Source organism: Panthera pardus, unplaced genomic scaffold (genome assembly GCF_024362965.1).
Source record: "Panthera pardus isolate Hobbes unplaced genomic scaffold, ASM2436296v1 HiC_scaffold_25, whole genome shotgun sequence".
NCBI classification, from domain to species: domain Eukaryota; kingdom Metazoa; phylum Chordata; class Mammalia; order Carnivora; family Felidae; genus Panthera; species Panthera pardus.
In genome coordinates, this window is record NW_026526821.1 from 61,873,017 (window position 1) to 61,896,152 (window position 23,136).

At 52.7% G+C, this 23,136-nt stretch overlaps 1 protein-coding gene across 7 annotated transcripts in view; it reads left to right on the forward strand.

Moving 5' to 3' along the window:
• Positions 1-23,136, forward strand: part of FAM178B (family with sequence similarity 178 member B) — a 114,196-nt gene that overhangs the window by 80,572 nt on the left and 10,488 nt on the right. For 4 of the 7 annotated variants that reach the window (XR_002083195.2, XM_053890620.1, XM_053890621.1 and 1 more), the window contains exons 13-15: positions 8,581-8,668; positions 15,628-15,753; positions 17,192-17,254. Coding sequence is in view for 5 of the 7 variants with exons in the window: in XM_053890620.1 (XP_053746595.1) it covers positions 8,581-8,668; positions 15,628-15,753; positions 17,192-17,254 (277 nt within the window). In the remaining 2 variants the exon portion in view is untranslated. The remainder of the gene's footprint in view (positions 1-8,580; positions 8,669-15,627; positions 15,754-17,191; positions 17,255-23,136) is intronic. The other 3 variants (XR_002083221.2, XM_019460939.2, XM_019460987.2) reach the window with 1 other exon arrangement.

Consider the following 23,136-nt stretch of genomic DNA (forward strand, 5'->3'; position numbering starts at 1 on the left):
GGATTCTGCCCCGGTCCCTCTCCTGTGGTCACTTGGCCCAGTCTCAGGGAGCTTTCCGGGCTGAGTGCTGTGGTGCTCTGTCTATATGGCCCTGCTTCAGGACTCCAGCTCCCCCTCCCCAGGTGCTGAGTTTCACCCTGCCAGTCTACCCCAGGATGCCTCTGCTGAAGATGGTTACCTTATCTGGGGCTGGGTGCCTTCCTCGGGAGCAGCCCAGTGCTGGGGGCACAGTGGCCTGTTCCTCTGCCTCGACCTGGGATATCTCTGAAGGCCCTTGACAGCTCCAGAGGTCCTTGCAGGGTCAACCACGGGTTCTGCTGTGACTACATTGCAACCTGGATTTCCCCTTTGGCTCAAACCTGCTTCCTTCATCCTTACAGGAGGTCGTCTCAAGAGCACCCCTCTCCCCCCTCCCATAAATTCCCTGCATGCTCACCTCCACTTCAGAGTCCACCTCCTAGAGAACTTGACTTGATACCCCATCTTGTCCACATTCATGGCTGCAACTCCAACTATGTGCCAGCAGCTCCCAAGTCAATACCGTTGGCTAGACTTTTCTGCTAAGCACCAGATCTGTGTGGGCAAGTATTTCAGGTTCCACGTGTGTGAAACAGAAGTCACCACCTTCTGAGGAGGACCACCTTCTCCTGTCTTCCTTGTCTCCATGTTGGCATTAGCACGTGCCCACTGTCTGAAGCCCAGGGGCAGTCCCCTCCAGCTCCTCCTCCCCAGCAAAAGACATCTCTCCCGCCACCCTCACACAGTTCCGCCTTTTGTCACAGCGCCCCTGAATTGCTGCCTCCTTCCAGGCTGTCTCCCATCTGACCCATGCCTCCACTGTCCAGCCTTGTGACCCGGCTTCAGATGCATAGCCAGCCACGTCATGCTTTTGCTTTGTTAAAATCCCTCAGGTTGGGGCGCCTGGGTAGCTCAGTCGGTTGAGCGGCCGACTTCGGCTCAGGTCACGATCTCACGGTCTGTGAGTTCGAGCCCCGCGTCGGGCTCTGTGCTGACAGCTCGGAGCCTGGAGCCTATTTCCGATTCTGTGTCTCCCTCTCTCTGACCCTCCCCCATTCATGCTCTGTCTCTCTCTGTCTCAAAAATAAATAAACGTTAAAAAGAAAAAAAATTTTTTTAATAAAAAAAAAAATCCCTCAGGCTTCTATCCTCAGGATGAAATTTAAACAGCAGCACACTAAGACCTTAGTGCCTTCTCTTCCAGTCTTACCTTAACCCCTTCGCATGTCCCCAGCAGGCTCCCAAACTCCAGCCTCCCAAACTCACAATTTGTCCCCGAGTCTTTTCATTTTTTCTTTTTTTTTTTCTTTTAATATTTTTTGGGAGAGCACAAGTGGGAGAGGGGCAGAGAAAGGGGGACAGAGGATCTGAAGTGGGCTCTGTGCTAACAGGCTGACAGTACAGAGCCTGATGTGGGCTCGAACTCACGAACCGTGAGATCCTGACCTGAGCCAAAGTAGGACACTTAACCACCGAGCCACCCAGGTGCCCCATTGTCTCTGAGCTTTTCAACATCAGTTCCATCTTCCCAAAGAAGCCTCTTCCCTTATCCCTCTCCTCCTTCTCTTTGCCTGGTTAACATTTCCTCGACCTCAAGACTAGGCTCAGACGGGAGACATCTCTCCCAAGATACTTCCTGACACAGGGCCCCTGATTGTTGGCACCCTTGGCTGACTCCTTGGGCTAGGAGCGTCTTGAGGGGGGAGGTGTGACTTTGCTTTCTAGGCCCTTGGAGCCTGGAATGAGGAGGGACTCGTGTGTGTGCATGCTCATACTCATGGAGCTCTCGCTTTTGGAGGGCAGAGCTCAAAAAGCATAGAGTTGGTTTTTTAGTAGCCAGTTGCAAATGGAAAGATGGCTTGGGCTGGCTAGGAGATGGTACAGTAACATTTTGAATGTGGATTGCATGTAAACCTAGTGAGGAAAGAAGTAGGAAGTATCCAGAGACAGCAGGGGCTGCACCCGGAACTCAAGCATGATCTCAGCTTTTGATAGATAGGGAAGATGGAAAGCGGGACACCAGAACAAGGCAGATTGGCAAACCACGTGGACCAGTGATGGCGCCGGTGGAGAAAACTAAGGCCCATAGAAGGGACTTTTGTGAAGTTGGTTTTGAATAAAGGAGTGCTGTTTTGGGCTGGCAGTGACATGTCGACACTGATGAAGAGAGGACAACACTACCTAATTCCTGGTTTGCTTCCCTCTTCTTTGTTGAGAAGCATCATTTTTCATCTCAACTCCACTACTGATAGAAGGGAATCGAAGCCGCAGACAGCATGGGCAGAGACTGTATGGAAGCCTCCAGGCGTGTGGAATGGGTTTAAGTCCCCTGTGGTGGGTGCAAGCACGTCCCACATCATTGCTGGGGGAGAAGCATGTGGGGTGCCCTGGGTCAACGGAGACCTCTGGAGGTGGGGAGGGAGGGCATGATGAGCTCTCTTCACTCAGCACGGTGTATGCGGCAGGCTTGAGGTGCCCTCCACACCATTCCCCAGGGACAGTTTGTGAGCACATACACAGAAAAGGAAGCTCTGCTTTCTAGGATTCCTAAGAATAAATACTACCAGACTAGCCTCATTTATGTTTTGACAGGCCAACCAGAATAGTACTCTGGAAAGGACTGTCTGGGCTTTTGTAGGGCGCTTGGTAGAGACTACCATTGTATCCTGAGGATGACAGGAGAAATGTGGGGCTTCTCATCACAGGCGCTGCTGGCCATCAGAGCCTGCCTGGAGGGCAGGCCCCCAGGACACCCAGAGGCTTGTCTTCACTGACATTTGGTCAGGGCAGAGCCGGTATCTCAGATGAGGCCATTAATGGAACAACGGTCAGATTCACACATGACATGAATACAACTGACAGCGAATGGAAGATTCCAGAAGATCTCAACAAACCACAATGACAGTCTGAGAGGAAAAGGGAGACCCAGCTGCACAATTAACAACAGGATCGGGGAAATGAGATTTGACAGCAAGACGTGTGAGAGAGACTTTGGGCTCAATCTGTGATCAGGGTGGCCAGGAAAATGGGTGTTAGTTAGGGCCAGCTCTGAGCACCTCACTGACTAGAATGTTGACAACCCCCAGGGCCTTTGGAGGACCCAACCCACAGCAGCAGAAAGATTCTGAAAGAGAGAAAAGTGTAGTGTAGCTGTTACACCTGGAGAAGAGGGAACTATGGGAAATATGGCTACTTCCCTCAGGTATGTTGAGGACCTAACTAAATAGACAAATATGTGGACGTTAGATGGGGTGACTTTGTTTTTAAATTTTTTTAGCGGTTATTTATTTTTGAGAGCACGAGCAGGAGAGGGAGGGGCAGAGAGAGAGGGAGACACAGAATCGGAAACAGGCTCCAGGCTGTGAGCTGTCAGCACAGAGCCCGACATGGGGCTCGAACCCACAAACTGTGAGATCATGACCTGAGCTGAAGTCAGATGCTTAACCAACTGAGACACCCAGGTGCCCCTTAAGTAAGCTCTGTGCCCAATGAGGAGCTTGAACTCAAGATCCTGAGATCAAGAGTTGCATGCTCTACCGACTGAGCCAGCCAGGCGCCCCTAGATGGGGTGACTATTAAGATGTTTTCTAAGCCTGAGGTTCTATGGATTTCCTCAGAATACCAAAAAGAAAGAGAAAAGAAAGGTGGTAAGGAGGATTGGAGTTGGGTCATAATTGTCCATAGGAACTTTATTTACTAAATAATAGTAACCTTTTTATTTAGTTCTACATTTGTGAAAGGACACATCAAAGGTAGATACTCAGTGCACTTAGCAAAGGGGACCGTATGTATAACTACGACTATATCATAGGACCATAGATAGAATGTCATCTGCTCCCCAGAAGCCCTCTTGAGCCTCTCCCAGGCATTCCCTCTACAGAGAAAACCACTTCCCCGACTTCTTTTCCATAGATTAGTTTAGCCTGTTTTTGAACATGTGTATAAATGGGACTGTACAGAGTATTCTCTCTTATGTCTGACTTCCTCAGCATAGTGTCAACACTTCGTTTGTGGGATTCATCCATGTACAAGTGAGCTGTTGTAGATGGATCCTTCATGTTGTCATGTGGAGGTCCACTGTAAGGATCCATGACTGTCTGCATCCCGCCATCTCTTCCTGTCTGCACTGTGCATGCCCACACTGACGAGTACCCTAACCTGTGTGTGGATGACTGGGCAGACTACCAAGGAAGTTGCCCTAACCTCTAAGCCTAGGGCTTAGTTCTTCTTGCCTGGGTAGCACATGCTCACATGCAAGGTGGACTCCAAGTGAAGAGGGGGTAGCATAAGAGGTGGCTGTGATGCATGGGAGGCGTTGTGGACAGTCCCTGAGAGGCAAGCCAGGCAGATGCCCTGAGGCAGGGTGTTGGGCAGCTTTTCCACAGCGGAACAGGCCACTGTTGTTGCTTCCTGAGCTGCCCTAGAGACGTGGAAAAGGCAGCTCACGCCTTTGGCCAGATGCCTGATGGCCTTTTAGGGTAGTTCAGCCTTGGCAGGGCCTGGTTCCCCTCCAGAGAAGCAAAGATGAGGGGCCCCAGAGGGGGCTGCGTTGACCAGTGTGTTTGTCCCAACATCCTAGTGGCCCACTCTGGTTGGTGCCTGGCTGGGCTGCCCCTTGCAGGAGCTAGAGGGAAGGTTGGATGCTGGGAGGCAGAACGCCTGCTTTCCACTTCCTGGCTCTGCTGTGGATTTGGGAAAGTCATTTCCAGATTTCCCAGAGCCTTAGACTCCTCTTAGCGCTAATCCAGTGTCCTGATCTTACAGAGGCCCGTGGGGGGCAGGGGCGGGGAGGGGCAGGGCTGAGGCAGAGGCAGAGGCCTGGCCTGGTGTGAGCTTAAGGCTGGAGCTTGTTTCCTTATATGACAGTGGCTGGGATGGCTCCAGTGGCTTCTGCATCCTCCTTTGTCCGGCTGGTTTGAGTTCCAGAGAGGCCTTGCCGGGTGGGGTCGGGCAGCTTCTAGGAGAGGAAGAGCCCCTGGCCAACCTCAGCTGAGCCCATGGCTCCTTTTTCTTGCCCCCTACACAGTTTGGGTGTTATTTGGGGTGAGTCCTTGCGTTTTCTCCTCTGTAGAGTAAGTTCTCAGTCTAAAATTAAAAAGTGGCCCTGTCCCCTGTCCCTGTGTCCCGGTGGGAACTGAGATCGTGTTTAAAAGGCAGGAGACCATCAGAATGAAAGGCAGTGCACAGGGGGGGACGGCGAGGGGGAGCATGTCACCTTCAGATGTGGGTTCCTTTTCATCCATTCACCCAGTGCTTTTTCTGGTGCTTTTCTTCTTTTCTGGACAACAACCCTGTCCTGACCCACCCAGCCCGCCTCTTCCCTTCTGGAACCACCCCAGCTCTGCTTCGCTGGCCTGCCAGCACCCCCACCCCTAGGTTGGCCCCTCCCTGCCCTCTGCAGGGTAAAGGAGCTCCCACACAGGCCTGGGTTTTGGATTAATGAAGCCCAGATGCAGGCCTTCTGACTCTGGCTACAAGTTAGCTTTGGAGTAGCAGCACAGAGGGGCCATTTACCGCCCACTGTGCTCCAGGCCCAGCTGCTGCCGGGGCTGCTGGGGAACAGCTGGAGAGCAGGTCCTGACTGCCAATGAGGTGGAAGCCATGCGGAGTGTGTGGTGTGGCCAGGGAGAAAATGGAGGGTGGGGCTCTGGGTGAGGGGTAGGGGTCTGGCTGCACTCACAGGATGATGAGGGGCTCCTGTTTGCTATCCCATGGGGCAGTCTAGATGAGGCTGCCTCTCCACAGGTCTCTGGTCTGGTTGGAATGCTGAGGGGCTCCGCAGAAAGGGGTCAAGGCTAAAAGGAGAGAGGGTCAGGGAGGGCCCCATGGGTTAATGTCAGGTCTTCCGATCAAGAATGGACCAGGGAGGGGCACCTTCGGCTCAGGTCATGATCTTGAAGTTCCTGAGTTTGAGCCCTGCATCAGTCTCTATGCTGACAGCATGGAGCTTGCTTGAGATTCTCTTTTTCTCTGTCCCTTGCCCACTCACCCTCTCTCTCAAACACTAAAATAAAAAAAGGAATGGACCAGGAATGGCTGGCCCCTCCCTGGGTTGCCAGATAAAATATAAATATTGCATGGGAGAAACTTAATGCTAAGCAAATTACTCTGCTTATCCATAAGAAGTTCAAATCTAACTGGGCAGCCTATATTTTTACTGGCTAAATCTGGCAATCCTGTCTCTCCCTGCAGCTGAATTTCTTCTTTAAGTAATAGTTTTATTGAACTACAACATACAAACAAACAGAACACAGACCATCAGTGTATGGCTCAGTGGATTGCCACAAATCGAGCACATGTGAGACCAGCCCTCTGGTCATGAAATGAAACAGGAGCAGAACCTGCCTATCCCCCAAGCATCACCACTATTCCCGGCTTCCAACAGCTGCTATTTGCCTATTTTTATACTTGGTGTAAATTAAATATAAATTAAATCATACACAAGTATTCTTTTGTACCTGGCTTCTTTCACATGACACTGTGAAGATCCATGCCTTCGGATACAGTTTTAACTCACTGTCGTTAGGCATAGGGTTGAGTTGTGTAGATGGAGCCCAATCTGTGAATGCATTCTGTTGGCATATCAAGAGTACACTTCTGCCTCTCGTGTGTGTGTGTACGTGTGTACCTGGGAGTAAGATTGCTAGGTCATGGGGTGAGCACATGTTCATCTTTAGTAGATCTTGCCAAGCAGTTTCTCAAAGTGGATTAAATTCCCACCTGCTGTGTATGAGCATCTCTGTTGATGCTCACCAGCAGCGAGCATTTCCCATCTTTTTCAGGTTCTCCTTTCTGGTGTATGGTGGTGTTGCCTGCAGCCTCTATTTTTCCTCTTTCTAATCAAGAACCTGTTGCTTTGTTGATTCCTCTGACTTTCATGACTAAGTGCTAAGAAAATCAACAAGGCCCCTGCGTCAGCCTGCTCAGCCCCACAGGAGCCGTTCAAGGAGACATCCCTCCCCCACCTCAGTTCCATCACCCAGGAGCCTCCCTCACTTGAGGCCTGGGCAGCAGGAGGCTCTGCCCTGGGGAAGTTGCAGTGGAGCCCAGACCATTAAGCCCGGAAGTGGCTGGGCTGGATCCTGCCTCCCTAAAGTACTTGCTCGGCATTTCCCGGTGCTGCCCGTGGCAGGCTGTTCCCGATATCCACCCAGTCCCTTGTGGTGTCCTTCCAGGGAGGTGGCTGAGGGCACCTGTGGGGGTCCCTCCAACAGTGCTGTTACCTGAGGGCATTTCTCCTCTAAGGAGCTGGTTCTAACCCAAGTGTTTTCCTTCGTGTTCCTTATATTCCCTCTAGCTTCAGGACCTCTCATTTGCTTCCTCTGATGGTGGCTCTCTGCAGGAACTGGGGACTGTGGCCACATCAAGGTCCATGCCAGGGGCTGACATCTGCTGCCCATGGGGAGCCACAATGTATGGAGGTGCAAGAAAGATGGGAGCCTCGTGGTAGAAATGGGCTGTGGCATGGAGCATGGGCAGAGGAGGGACCCCAGACCCCTCTTCCCATCACTCCTTCCAGCCTCTTCGGCCGCTACCACCCCAGCCCCATCCTCTGGTCTCCACACCCCTTTGCTCTTCCCTTTTGCTCCTTCCAGCCCTCAAGGACTCATGAAAATCAGAGCCCTGAACATTAGCATCTGAAATCCCCATCAGAGGTCTTCACTCCAAAAGATGACAGATACTAGCCCCATCCCGAGTGAATTGGTTAAGACTGTTCAGTGCTAGACTGCTCCAGCCCAAACTGACTGGAGCCAAAGGCACTTCACTGGCTCACATGACCCACTGACCTACCGATTGGTCCAGGGGCTGGGGGCTTCAGGCACAGCAGGCTCTGGGTGTGGTCAGAACTCTGTCCCTGTCCTCTGTCTCTGCTTGATTCATCATCCAGGCTCTCACACAAGGAGGCAGGATGGTCACCAGCAGGTGTAGGATCACCTCCTGTCAGATCAGTGGCCCTGCTGGAAAGACACACACACTCCTGATAATTCCAAACAGGGCACCGAGGCTACCTCTCAGTGACTCAGTCACTCAGATTCTGATGGGCCAGGCCTGGCTCATGTGCCCACCCTGGGAGCACCCTGGGTGGGAGCAGGTTCTCCAAAGGAAAGCCACTGGATGCTGGGTAAAAAAAAAAAAAAAAAAAAAAAATTTAGCCCCACTCTCTATTACCCTACATGGTCTAAAAGATTCAAACACTGCAAAGGACAGAAAAGGCAAAGGTCTGTGCAAAAGCAGCTGAACATTGCCCATCTCTGTGTATCCACAGAGAAGTATAGATATTCAGAGAGAAAGACCAACTAAGAAGAAAAACCACTGTGCCAGCATCTGAAATTAAAGTAACTCTAATTTTTTTACTTTTGCTTATTTTTAAACCTTCCCATCATGTTTTATTGCTTCTAAAATAAATAATGTTATAAACCAAAAGAGTAAGCCAAAGTACTCCAGACAACATGGCTCTCCCATGCTCACCACTCGGAGGGCATCCTGCCCCCTCGTGGACTTCAAGCCCACCTGCTCTCACAGTGTCCCGCCACTCAGTCCCTCTTACTCCTTCCCTCACAGGCAGCTTCGAAGCCAGCTCAGCCTTGTGGTCATTGCCCGGATGCTAGACCAGCTAGAGACGCTCCCTCTCTGGCAAGAGAAGGCCCAGGTGAGTCTTGGCCTCAGCCGGGCAGCATCCACTGGGCCCAGGAAGCCTGTGGGTGAGCAAAGGGCTCTCCCCAAGGCCTGCCTGCTCCTGAGGCTTTTCTCAAAGGTTGGGGTCCTCAGGCCAGGAGAGCCAAGTTGAGTTTGAATTTTTCACTCATACCCTTGCATTCAACAATTACTATTTTGTATGCCTCCTGTGTACTAGGCACTAAGGATAGAGCAGTGGGCTGGGAGCGTGTGTTACTTTTTTTTTTTTTTGTAAAATACGCATGACATAAAGTTTACCATTTTAATGTTTGGGGTTTTATTTTGTTTTGTTTTTGTTTACCATCATGACAGTTTTAAGTGTAGAGTTCAACCATTCAGTGGCTCTAAGTACATTTGAGACATCGTGCAGCCATCACTGCCTTCCACCTCCAGAAATTTTTTTTATCCTCCCAAATAGAAACTCCATACCCATTAAACACTAATTCCCATTGCCTCCTCCCCCGGCCCCTGCTTATATTACTTTTTATATGTGGAAAAAAACAGTGAAGGTGAAAACAAACACTACACACTTAAAACTACTCACTCCTAGTGCCTCTCCCTTTCCAGTGTTAGGCATTCTTGGAACAGCAAGAGAAGCACAGTTTTGTCTTCTTTCCCCATTCCCCTTCTCTCCAGAAAGCTCTGACCACAGCCTCTGTGCAGCTTGGGGCCCTGGGGGTGGGGGTGGGCAGCATGGGTCACAGCCAGCCCAAGGATGGGAGTCTGAGCATGCTCTCTCCCTACCTCCTAGAAGCTCTGTGGGATCCCAGAATAGGCGCTGGGTACAGCCGAACCCTCTGGCTCAGCAACACAAGACGGGCAAGGCAGTCCCTGTGAAGGGCTGTGTGTCTCTATTCATAGAGGTGTACAAGGCAAGCCCGCGTAACCTTTTGCCCAGAGTGCTGAGAGAATGTTCCAGCACATCCTGGGGCAGCCTGGACAATATAGCTGAGTCTGCAATGCCATGATTGTAGGGCGGGAGCTCAGAAAGCTGACTGGTTGGGTTGGCTTTTCAGAGTGGGCTCGGCCTGGCTTCTGCCCCAGCTGCCCCCTTTGCCATAAATACTTTCCCCCTAGGACTTAGCATGGCTGGAACTTCTTGTCATGCCAGTTCCTGCTAAAACATCACCTCCACCTGGAAGCCCTTCCTGACCACCCAATCTGAAGTGCCCTGGCACCATCACCCTGTTTAAAATTTTATTTGAATTTGCCTGTTTTAAATTTTATTTATATTTACCTGTTTTTATTTGTATTTACCTTCTGACAGTGTCTTATTTATTTGTTCAGGGTCTGTGTTCACACACACACAGACCCCAACACCAGCTCCTTGAATGCAAGGACCAAATGCTTTCAGCTCACCACTGCCTGTTGGCGCCTGGCACACTTGTGGAGGTTCTCAAGGCACACTTATGGAGTGAACACGAGCCTGAGGTTGAGTTCCTGGAGTGTGCAAGAGGAAGTTCCCTTTCCCTGGAGACCTGGGGAGGGGTGGGTGGGCGAGTGGCCTGCACTGGGGTCACTTCACACAGGGAAAAGCCTGATGACAGAGCATCTCTGTGAAGGAGGAGGAACCAATCAGTGTCTCAGGGGTGCCAAGCAGTTAGGAGTAGGGGCAGGCAGAGATGCAGCAGGCAGACAAGACCCGAGTGGTCCCAGAGGGCTCTGGAGGGCAGTGGGGGGGTGGTCACCAGGGCCCAAGGAAAACAGAGCACAGTGTCAGCAGAGCAGATGGGAAAGGCCAGAGCATCAAGATCAGGAAAGGCAAGATGGCTGTGGGTGGAGGGGCATAGCCACCCCCCTGCAGTGTTTGAAAAGACCAGAAAGACAAAGGGTGGTTCAAGCATCAGAGTCAATTTAAGGCTTGGGCTTTGTTTTTGATGTGTTTTTTATTGGCTAGAGCCTGTGTGTGGGAGAGTGAGGAGAGCATGATGGGGACCAAAGAGCTGGGAGGGGAAGTGCTATGGATTATCTGGCCCGGGCAGGCCCTTCGAGGGAGGCAGTAAATGGCTCCTCAGGGCGGGGATGTACCCCCACACACCAGGGGAGAACTGGCCTGGGAGCCCCTAGCTGCTCGCCAGGGCCCACCAGGGACCAAGCCAGACTCAGCCCTGCCCAGCTCCAAGCCTTTCCAACCATACCAGTCACCCACATGCCCCCCCCCCCCCTCGTGTGCTATCTGTACAGGAGACCCTAGCTGAGGATCACCTCTGTGCCAGGCTCTGTGCCAGGCTCCACACCAGGAACCACCCTCAGAGGAGAGGGTGTGAGCAAGGTGGGCTGAGGGCACAGTGACTAAGTGTGCCTGAGGGCAGTGAAGTGGCTTCCAGAGAAGGTGTCCTGAGCCAGGTCTTAGAGGCTGAGTCAGTGCTTGTGTTCCAGAGAGGAGGGTCTGCAGGCAGGCACCAGCCTCCTGGCGGCTCAGCTCCAGGAGAGGAAGGACCAGCTGGGGCCTGCCCGAGGCCCTCCCCGTGTGTTTCCCCCATCTCTGCTGCAGGCCTGGGGTTGCCACGTGGGCCTCCCCGGTCTCCAGGCTGCAGGCACTCCCCTTTCCAGTCTGGCCTGTCAGACGGATCCTTGCCTTCAAAGGGCCACCTTGGCCCCACAGCCGCCCACATCAAACCCGCACGCCCCCTTTCCCAACTTCTCCTCCATGTGTCTGTGCTGCCTGTTTTTCTCTGCCCTCCTCGCAGGCCGACCCTGCGCTCTCTGCTTGCAGCTGTGTGCCCTGGCCCTCCTTCCTTTCCATCACACCCCAACCAAAACAGTGGTAGCTAACATGGTGCACAACCCTGGCCACATCCCAGGTGCTGTTCTCAGAGCTTAGCTCTCATAGGAGTCCCAAGCAGTAAGGGCTGTTACCATCAGATGTTTTTCACAGATGGGGAAACTGAGGCAGGTGTGGTTAGGAAACTTCTCTGGGTTATACAGCGAGAAAGCCTTGGAGCTAGGATTTGACTCCAGAGTCCTTGTTCTTGACTACTGCAGCACGCTGTCTCCACTTCTCCAGCCCCTTCCTCAGCTCTCATTGTGGTGACAAACCGGACCACACCTGCCACTTCATGCTGAAGATGCCCTGCTGGTCCCCTGAGCTTTATTCCTAAGTGGCAGATAGGAGGACAAGGGCTGTCCCTTCTACTTCCTTCATTGATGTATACATGTTTGATAAACCTTATCAGTAGATTGACTATGAAGGGGAATCTAAGGGTTGAGAATTGACTCCTCTAGGAGAGGATCTGGGGTGAATGCCTGGGCAGAGGCCTCTCAGGGCACTGCTGGGAAGGAGGAGCCCATGACCCCTGGATGGCTTGGCTCTCTGTCTCTGGCTGCAGTCTGAAGCCCTAGAAACAGGAGCTGAAGAACTGAATTGGAGGGATGGGACTTCTGTAGGTGGTCAGGATGCAACACCCCCAAAACTTGTATTTTCCAGGAGAGCCTCGAAGTCAGGCCTGCTGCCTGTTGTCCCTGCGAGTCCTGGGACTATCCCAGAAACAGCAGGGTTTTGTCCGCATTCACCAGTGTGCTCCAGACACTGCTCAGGGCACTGAAGATACAGCCCTGAACAGAACCTAGTCCCTCCCTTGTGAAACTCATGGTCCCGGGGGAGATGGACACAGGCATCAAGAAATAAGTAAATATTTGGCATACCAGATGGTGATAAGGGCTCTGGAGAAAAATAAAGCCAGATAAAGAGGAGAGGGAATGTTGAGAGATGGGGATATTTGTGCACAGAACTGAAGTCAAGCAGGTTTCTTGGGGAAGAGCATTCCACACAGGGAACAGCAAGTACAGAGGCCCTGGGGTAGGCAGAGTTCTCTTAGGTTGGAGGAAAAACAGAAACCATTGTGGCTGGAGCAAAGGATCAAGGACAGAGTAGTAGAAGTTGAGGTCAGACAGGTAAGTGGGGATTCAATCCACCAGAGCCTCGGGGCCATGGTAGAGGCTTTGACTTTGATGCTGAAGTGGAGAGCCATTGGAAGGTTTTGATAAGAGAAACAGAATCTGATTTATTAAATATGTTGAAAGGCTACTGCGTTGAGCATAGGTGATTGTAGTAATCCTGGTAAGAGATGATGGTGGTTTGGCCTGGGGAGATAGTGTTGTAGGTGGTGAGAAGTGGTAGGACTCTAGGTGTAATTCCCAGGTACAGCCAGTGGGATGCGAGATGTGAGAGAAAGGAGACCAGGAGGGCTCCAGGATCTAGACAACTGGCAGGTTGAGGAAGCCCTTTACCGAGATAGGCAAGACACAGGTAGAACAGGTTTGGGGCCAAGTCAGGAGTTTGCTGCTTATCCCAGGCCATCTCTTGCAACACAGTCAACCTCTTTTGTCAAACCACGTCTTCCACTTTGGGGTCTGGAAAACATGGGCTTTAAGTGGCCAAAATGGAGGAGGTACACAACCTGCATCTCCTATGGAGAAGCTGGCTGCAGCCCCAACCTGCCCTTCACTCATTCGTTTGTTTAATGAATGCTAATGAAACACACACCAGGTGCCAGGTGCTGTGCTAGATTGTGGGGACACTGCAGTGAACAAAACCTGCCCAAGAGGCCTTACCTTCTAGTGGGGGGGGGGGGGCAGGTAATAAACACAATAAGTAAATTACGTAACGTGTTAGGAGGTGGTAAATGTGATCGGAATCGTAAGTAGTTCAGGGCGAGGGGATTGGCAGGTGTGGGTGGTGTAGGTGGCAGCGTAGACCGGGAACTGGGGCTGCAAGGGAGACAGGGGCAGCTGTGTGTGTCTGGTCAGAAGGCCCAGTCAGAGCACAGGCTGCAGGGAGCAGCAGGGCCACCTGAGCCTCACAGACACTTAAGATCCTGGCCTTCTCCACGGGGCAGATAGAAGCACTGCTGGGGTCTGAGCACAGGAGTGACCAGCCATGTGGACAGTTGCCCGGCTGGAACTCCTCTTCTCCTGCCAGGCAGACTGACAAGACCAGTGGAGGCCCGCCTTCTTGGGTGATCATTTGCCTCTTGCCTGGAGGTGTCTGTCCTAATGGGCTGAGTGTTTGCAGAGACAGCTTCCAGCGGTGGGGGTGAGGTGGGGAGGCGCAATGTCAGGTCCCGGCCCTGCTGAGATGCACACGGTCCATATATGCCCTTATCCCTGAGAGGGGTGTGGCTGCCAGAGCTGGAAACAAAAGAGAGTAAGCAATTAGAAGGCCACAGCTTGTGCGCAGAGCAGGGTGAAGCCATTTTCATGGAGAGGAAAACATAGGAGCCACGGAGCTGCAGTTGTGTGCCCTGCCCACCCCCAGCTTCTGTAGCAGGGAGGGCCCTGGGGTGAGGCTGCCTGCCTGAGGACTGCTTCTGGGGGCGTGGGCTGCAGAGCCTGGCCCCTGTGCTTGCACAGCTGTGATCCCAGAGCAGGCAGGGCCCTTTTGGAAACTATCCCTAGCCTTGCAAGGCCTGAGCAAGACAGCACAGCTCTGGTTTTGGTGAAGCTCCAGATGGTGCCTCTCTTTCACCCAGAACCTTCTCTCTCTCTCTCTCTCTCTCCCTCCCTCCCTCCTTCCCTCCCTCTTTCTCTCTCTCTCTCTCTCTCTTCCCCTCTCTCTCTCTCTCTCCCTCTCTCTCTCTCTCTGCCTCCTCATCTCCCTTCCTAAAGGGATGTGACACTAGGCCAAGAAGGCCTGGCCCCCTTCCAGGAGCCAAGGCCTCGGGCCTGTCTCCTAGCCCTCAGCCCAGCTGCTCTTGTGGACTGTCTGAGCCTGTGGCCGGCTGAGGTGCTGAGCAGGTGTCTGCGGGTGAGTCAGGGGGAGGAAGCCAGGTGTGCCGGGCAAGGCTGGGCTAGAGCAGGGAACTGGGTGAGGGGCTCGGGCCTAAGTCCTTTTGGCCAACCTACACTTGCTACATCTGAAAAGATGGTGCCTCTGTGAATTCCCCTGGCGTTGCTTCTTTGATCAGCAGCCCCCTTTCCCAGAGAGGCCAGGGCTCAGAAACTGCCTGCTGTTTGCCCTGGCCACAAGTTAGCTCCACGGCAGCTGGATGGTCCTTGCTAAGGCTGAGCCCAGGCTGCCCAAAGCAGGTGCAGGGCCTGGGCCAGGAGTGGCTTACTGCAGACACCTGGACTCTTGCAGGCCCTGTTCCTGGGAGGGGTGGGGGCACTCCCATTTGTTCAGAGAGGGAGGTGCAGTTTTCATGGGTGGTGGGGTGGCTGGCAAATTAAGTGACATATCAAGCAAATGCAGCACGTGGACCTTGTGGGGAATCCCCACTCCAAAAGCCCAACTGGTGAGGACATCTTTGAGACAATCAGAGAAAACTGAACATGGTGTTAGCCCACATAAGGAATTCTTGGTAATTTTTTGTTGGGCAGGAGAACGATACTGTGACCATGCTGGGGAGAGAAATCCTTATCCTTTTCGGTTTAGAAGCTCTTTATGGGTAAAATGATACAATGTTTGGATTTGCTTTAAAATTCCCTGGAAGGAAAAGGGTGGGGGCGGAGAAACAGGGGCAGGCAGAATGATGTAGAGCGAGCGCAGTCATTAGAGGGGGCGGCGGGAGGTACACAGCCTCTGCTCCTCCGTAAGCCTCTCCAATCCGCACAGCAAGTTCAGTGAAGAGAGAGACGCAAGAGAGGCCTGAGCAGCAGCTCAGGGTGGGAAGGATCTTGCCCTCTTTGCTGGCCTTGGTTCTTCCAGCCCCAAGTGCTTACTCCAGGGAAGTGGATCAAACACCAACCTACAGAGATCTTAGTGCACTCCTTTAAGGGAAGGCTCAGCCTGTGTTAGGCCCCATGTGCATGCATGGCCCTCCTGTGGTTGTCTCCGTTTTGTCTGGCTCCAAGAGGCCACACAGCATGTCAGTAAGAGGTGAATCCAGGTCATGGAAGCTGGTGGTCTGGCTCCAGAGCCCACGCTCTGACCTGCTAGTGCCAGCCAAGTGTCCCAAGCACCCAATGTGTGACGGCCTCTCTTCTCCTCCCTAGCTGTCTTTGCTCAGCCAGCTTCTGAGCCTCATGAGGCCATCATCCCTCAGACAGTACCTGGGCTCTGAAACCTTGCCACCCTGCCAGGAGCAACAGCCAAAGACCAATGCTGAACTAGACCACAAGGTGAGCACCCAGCACCTGCCTACCTCAGCCCAGGCACCACACAGCCCGGTAATGAGGAAGGCAGGGCTGTCCACACTGCAAGCCTATAGGGCCTTATTGCTGCCAGTCCTCCTAAAACCCCAAGGCCTTTAAAATTCTAGCAAGCGCCTCCCTCTGGTGAGAGGAGGTGCTCATCATCCCTGCATAGCCTGTAATTAGGGCCCTTGCCCGTGCCCCTCACAGAGGCTCAGTGGGGCGCTCCATGCACAGGCACTCTGGCCCTCTGGCCCTGCTTCTGGGTTTTGCTGCATTCTTTATAGTCCCATGTGCATTTGCTAGCACATGCATTTGCTAGCAGTGCATTTGTGGAGTGCCCTGTAGTCCTACAGCATAGTTTAAAGAGGATGCAAGGGCTGAAATAATGCTGGTGAGGAAAGCAGGGCTGGGAGGGAATGTCCAGATGTGATAGGCATTCTGTGTTCCTAGGGCAGAGCTGGGTACCTCCTCCCTGTTTTTCGCTGTGGTTGCCCCTGAGGCTGAGTCCTTGGCCTTTCCCCAGTTCTTCCTAATTGACTTTCTAGACATTGTTCAGCTTTCCCAAAAGCCATGCATTGGTGGGAGTCTGGGGCAAAGAGGTACCCCAGAGTCTTCAGGTTGTGGTGTTTGGAATAATGAGGCCTGTGGACCCTTGGGGTGAATGTCAGGCAGGGACAGTGGTATAGGGGTATAGGGGCTTCAGAGTGGGAGCCCCAAGTCTGACTCTGGGAGGTGGGGAGAGTGGGGGTTGTGTGGATCTCAGTGAGCTCCCCTATCCTTGGGGCCTCGAGGATGAAGAGTAGAGATAGAGATCTTCCTAATTTAGGAAAGTGGTAATTCCAAAAGCTCACTCGGAGGTTGGATGTTGATGATCCAGAAGTCCACCCTTTGGGCATTGCTCTGCAAATCAGATAAATGAATTAATTTACTTAATGAACACAAATGAACCATTAAGAAGATATGATAATCCCAGGTGTATGCGCCTCTTCTGGAACATGTAGGTAAGGTTATCTTTTAGCTGTGCGTAATATTAGTGCATTTACGAGACTGCTGCCTGCCTCCCAGGAGAATGTGAGCTGTGTGTATGCCCTGTTCTCTTTCCCCATCTATTTCCTGAGAAATGTGCTGGTTGTGGAGACTGTGTTTGGATGTTCCAGGGCTTCTAGAAAGGAGGTGGGGTCAGCCCATAGGCGGGAAGGGTCTGTCTGAGCAGGACACAAGTGGGCAGGACCCAGGCTGGGTTAGGGGAAGGAAAAAGGAGAGAGGAAGAAGAGGGAGTGGTAGCAGAAAAGAAAAGGCTTATATCTGATCTGCCCAGTGAGGAGTGTGTGCTTCAGACACTTTGGAGCCCACTCCTGTGACCTCACCCAGCAGAGTTGGGACTACCAAGCCAGAGGCTTCCACTTGGCTCCTTGCTTTTCAGAGCCCATCTGGCAGCAAATGTCTGTTCAACAACCAGGGAAGAAGAGGAGGAAGCGGGCTGAGGGTATCCTTTATTTTGAGTACTGTTCTCATGCATATAAAGGAAACTGTGTCCCCCTTGTCAGCTGCCATATTGGAAATGACCTGTTTGACCTGGAAACATGGAGGGGACAGTATGTCTCATCAGGGTGCCCCAAAAGGGTAGGGTTAGAGTGTTGGCCCAGCCCAGGGCAGTGAAGGGGGCACATGGGTCCAAGGGCAAGTGAAGGAGACACATGAGGCCAACGCAGGTCTCCAAGGCCTTTGCTGCAGCTTGAACCCACCTAGGATTGATCCCAGCCTGGAGCAGAGGAGGGAAAGGGCACTGAGCTGGGAAGGGGAGGAGGTGGGGCTGGTTCGGGGACGCGGGTCTGCACAGAAATGGGAAGAGTTCTGTCCTCCTGGGCAGGTGCCATGCTGACCACGAGGGGCCTGGTGGGGCAGGTGCCAGGCTCCCACAGCCCAGCCCTACTCCCACCTTGGCCAACTGACTCCTCATTAGGCCCAAGCATGTTTCATCTTCAAAGGTGATCAGGCTACTCACCAGCCAAAAAGAGCAGTGGCGTCACCAGCCCTATTTTACAGGGAGTGGTGGTCTGTGCCTGGGCTGAGCCTTTCATCCCTAGAGCTCAAAGTCTTTGACTTCCTTCTGTCCAAGCACAGTGGGGAAACTAAGGCCAGAGTGAGCTTGGCCCCAGGCAACCTGACCTGGAGGAAAGGGCTTTCCTAACCCTTGGGGCTGCAGTGCTGAGCCCCATCCCCCCAGGCCTTGCTCACCCTGTCTGGAAGATTTCCTGTGAGAGGCTGGGGTGACTGCCCTCCTCCAGCCCTCCAGATAAACACTTCTGCCAGGCTCCCCTCCCCCTGTTCTCCCCATCTCCTCCTTTGCAGCGGGAACGAAGGAGGGGGTGGGTGTTTGGCCCAGTCTCCTCCCTCTCCTAGGAAGCTCCCAGCCTTCTTCCCCTCCCTGCCCTGTCCTCCAGTGGCTGGCTGGGAGAGCTGCTGACTGGTGCCCCAGGGCTTGACTTTCTCTCCTCACTGATCCTGTGGCTTTGCAGTTGACCCTTTACTTGTTGATCTCCCCAGCTAGACCATGAGCACAGCCAGGGCTTCTCGGCATGGCATATTTGGCACTAGATGAGTGAATGAATGAACGAATGAATGCAACATGAGTTCCTCTCCCCCTCCCTGAACTCTATTCTACCACCCCATTATGGCCATACACCCTCCTGCCCTGCTTCTCGAAACCTCCCTCCCTCGGCATGCCCTCTGACCAGCCTCTGCTTGTCAGCCGCCTTGTCTCTTAAAGTCCTTGTTTCATTAAGGCCACAATGGTTTATAGCCTGCACTTCTCTTGTCGGAGGTCCTTGACTTCAGAAGTGTTACCTGCTTATGAGAGAACCAATCAGGGCACATTGTTCGTAATTATAAGCTAGTGAGATTCCTGCCTGGGAAAGCTAACCACCAAGAACAACAAAAAGCAGCAACATGGTCCTGCTGCAACCCTTCAGGGAGGCTGGAGGGGAGGCCACGGGAGGGCTCCTGCCCTGGCTGTTTGTCCTAGCTGGGTCAGGGCACAAAGTGTCCTAGCAAATCATGGCAGAGCTTGTGTGGAATATAAGATTCTGAAAAAAAGGAAGAAAGGATTCTGCTTCCTAACAAGATGATTAGAACACTTCCAGCCTTTTAAAGTGCTCTTGATAAAGGGGTTGCTTAGCCCCTTGGTGGTTATTAGTGGCCCTGTGCTCACCTGGTTTGAGCGGGTCTCTCCCAGAGGAAAATAAACATCTAGGCCAGAGTGAGGCATGGGGGTCTGAGACAGCCCCTCAAGAGGCAGTGGCATTCAGATGAGAGAGGTGGAAAGGATGTTTTAATGCAGGAACCAGCTCCAGAGAGTTGGCCTCCCAGTGCCTCCATTTGGTCCTTGGATACCAGTTCAGTAAGAGACCAGCACCCCTCCCCCCACACCCCAGGCCCCTTTGGGTGAGGCTGTCCTTCTGACTGCTCTGCAGACAAACATGTGACTGGATGCAATTTGCTGCTGTCCCCTCAAAGTGACCCACTCAGCCTTCTAACCCAGAACCAGGAGTTTCCTTTTAGCTGACTTGCATGGACCATTTTGGGCCAGATTTTGTCTACTTGCATTCTGCCCAACCTCAGAATGTTGGCCTGTTCACGTTTATTGAGATTATTGATGTTTTGGTCTTGTTAGACCTGCCATTGTATGTTCTGTTTCTATTTACCATACTTTCTTGTTGTTTCTTGCTCTCCCCCCGCCCCCCTTCCTCCACCTCTCCCCTGGCCCTTTGCTATAGTGAAGGAATTTTTGTTGTTCCATTCTTCCCCTGGAGTTTTGGAAGGTCTACAGAACCAGAATCCTTATAGTGGGTAATAAGTTTTTCCCCAGTTTGGTTCAATTTGGGAACTTTGAGGAAGTTAACTGTCATTGTGTGAGAAGAAAACAGAGGTTCACAAAGAGGGAAGTCCCAGATTGGGGCTGCATTGAGGCACCAGAAACTGGGTTCCTTTCTCCTCGTCCTCCTGGGCATGTTCTCCATGGAGCCTGATGAGTGTCCTCGTGGGGCAGGCAGTGCAGGGCCCACTGAGGGCTCTGCATCTCTGATGGTCCCCATCTCCCCCAGGGGCTGGGGGGCAGCTGCAGGAGGCCCCACCACCCAAAGCAAGCCTGAGGACTTCAGGTGGCTCCGGTCAGCTTCCTCACCACGCACACCGCTTGCTGTCTGACTCTGTGCTTGTGAGGTTGGGGATGGTTTGTGTATTAGAGAAGGTGTGTGTGTAAAGAGTTGATTTTATGCGGGGGCGGGGGAGCGCTCCAAGCTGGAGTGATGCTCTGGGGTAAACAAACTCTGCTCTGCCCCCACAAACTCCTTTGAGCTCACTCCTGGGTCTCTGCACATCTTCTGCAGAGGGTGTGGGCCTGCCCTGTGTGTGTGTGTGTGTGTGTGTGTGTGTGTGTGTGTGTCTGGGTGCATACATGTATGTCTGTGTGCATATGTGTTGTGTACATGTCTTTATATCTTTGTGGTGTATCCTCGTGTTAGTAGAGTTGACAAACAAGTTTTACTGCTTTTGCTCCTGCTGCAAAGGCAGCTGGCCTGTCCCTGTGTTGGTAACCCTGCCAAGAGCAGCCTGAGTGACTGGGGTGTGGTTTGGGAGGTTGTGGGGAGTGAGCAGAAAGGGTGCCGCTGAGCCCTGGTGGCTCATACCCCCTCAGTCTTGGCTGGAGCACAGGCCCCTCACCCTGGGTCACCCAGAAGCACAGGTGGAACAGGAGCCTCCCCCTCTCCGCACACTCTCCGCCTTCTCACCTGCAAGAGCCCATCCTTATTTCCTGCCCCTCACCCTATACCTTAGGGAGAGTCATACCCACAGGGCTGGAGACCTTGGTTAGGGCAAGATTAGATGGGTTCGGAAGAAACCAACTGGTTTTAAGAAACAGAAAATAGGACACCTGGGTGGCTTAGTCAGTTAAGCATCTGACTCTTGGTGTCTGCTCAGGTCATGATCTCACAGTTTATGAGTTCAAGCCCCATGTTGGGTTCTGCGCTGATAGTGAGGAGCCTTCTTGGGATTCTCTCTCTCCTTCTCTCTCTGCCCCTCCCCTGCTTGTGTGCATGCACACACACATGCACGCACACACACACTTTCTCTCTTTCTCTCTCTCAAAATAAATTAGTTAATTAAAAAAAAAAAGACAGAAAACAAATATTCAGGAATCCTGAGTTCTTCCCTGCCAAGTCTGTGATTGGTTCCTCCTTACTTCCTCCAAAGTGAAGAACATCAAACATCTTTTGAAATAAACCTCAAAGAGATGGCCTCTGGGAAGCTGACCCAAAGGAGTGATCCAAGCATCAGTCCCGGGTCACACCCACCTAGGAGGCTGCTGTGCCTCTTCAGAACGGGTACTTCTGAGCATCTGAAGGCCACATGGGGCCCAGGCCCAAACCAGCTTTGTTTGGGTCCCAGGAACTCTGGCTTCTTTGCAAGTGTGTGAACAGGGCTTGAAGCGACAGAGTTAAAACTGGGGGGAGGGCAGGCTTGGATTCTTCAGGCAGCTTCTGAACCTGCTCTTGCCCCAGGCCCAGTCCTCTTGCGACCCATGGGGGTCCCTCCCTCAGGCAGAGCCCTTACCCCATGCAAGGTGACTCATCTGCTTCTGGCCCAACACTACTCCTTCTCTTCATCTTTCAAGTCCTCAGAGTCCTCCTCGACAACCCTGTGATTGTCTTCCTCCCATTCTTACATAAGAAAAGGCAATCCTGAATGCCTCTCCCATCACATTCAGCCCCTCTGTCAGCAGACCCTACTTCATGCCTTCAGCTTTTCTCCTGCAAGTCAAACCACATCATTTGATTCCAGACAGGGGACATCTTTTCCAGAAATCCTGGGAAATGTGAGAGGTCAACCCTCCATTTTCTTTGCTCCTGCTGTTCCTTCTTCCTGGCAGTGCCTGACCTGTCTTCCCTGCCCTTGGATCCCCATGGTCATTGCAGTCTGTTCATTTGACCCATGGCCTGTTCACACGTTGCTTTACACAACTAAACAGAGTTGCCTGTGAGGATCGGTCCAGAGTCAATCTCAGCTGTGTCCCACTGCTCCTACTGAAATGGCTGCCCTAGCAGGTGCAGCCCTGTGGGAGAGACGCTTCCCACCTCACCTGCATCCAGCCCCACACACCGGCCTCTCCTCCTGGGCTGTACCTTCCAAGGAACATTGCCTTGTAAGTGCTGCACTGAGCAGCCTGGGCTCAGCTCCCACCAGGCAGCTAAGGGGGACGAGGAAAGATGTGTAAAGTCCCTCACTCACTTCCTCAGTTGGAATAGCAGTTTCCAGGAAGGCCATGGCCTTCTCAACTGCTCTTCTGCTCACTGCCTTTTTTGTCCCTTCTCCCATGCCTTTGCCAGGACTTTGTAGTTACAGAAACACAGACACACATCCTGGAAGGTCCTGGAACAGCTCATTGGGCTCAGCCGGACCAGGAGTTGAGCAGAGTCATGAAACCTCAGTGTTGTTCTCTACATCTCTCAGCTCTGCCCCTTTGGTGCATTCCAAGGCAGGCCTTCCCTGCTGACCCTGAGAAACTCCAGGCTTCTGTCCTTCCCTCAGCAGCCCTATCCAGGGGGAAAGAAATTCTGTCTAGAATCCCAGAGTTGAGTCTCAGTGGCTTGGATTGGGTCATGTGCTCATCTGTAAGCCAGTCATATAGCCAAGCATATAGTGATTGGCAGGCCCGGGTCACATGTCTTCCCCTGGAGTCAGGGCTGAAGTCATCACCGTGGAGTATAGGGAATGGGAGACTGGGACACTCTGATAAAGGAGAGAGCAGGATCCTGAGTACCCCAAAACTTTAGATGCCCATGGCCTGGTCTGCAGCCATGGGCAATGGCCCTACTCTCCAGTATCCCTGGCAAGTATAAGAATAGTGCTTTCTAGGTTCTTCCCATGTCAGCACACCAGGTGAGCTCACCACTTCAGTGAGTGAAAGAGAAAGATAAGAAAGAGAAGAAGCTTTTGAGGAAATGGCTTTTGAAGAGGCCAGTACTCTCTGCAGCCTCTCCAGCCCCTGAAAGATGCCCATGCCCACACCCTGGATGGTTTCAGTGGCTCCCTCCAACAATGGCACCCACATACTGATGTGCATGCGCATGGCCAGCCCTAAATTCTCAAACGTTTGCACTGAGAATCTTGTCCCTCTCTGGGTAGTCAGCAGAGCTGGGTTTCCGGTCCACATCCCCCTGGGGTCAGGGTCTCTCATCCCAGCCGGAGGAGCAGGAAGAGCCAGCCAATCCCCACTTGTCATCTCCCCTACCCCCCACGGCCAGCAGGAAGCCAGAAAGGAAGGGTGGGCTGGGTGGGAGCACTCTAGCAAAGGTTTGCTTGCAGCCC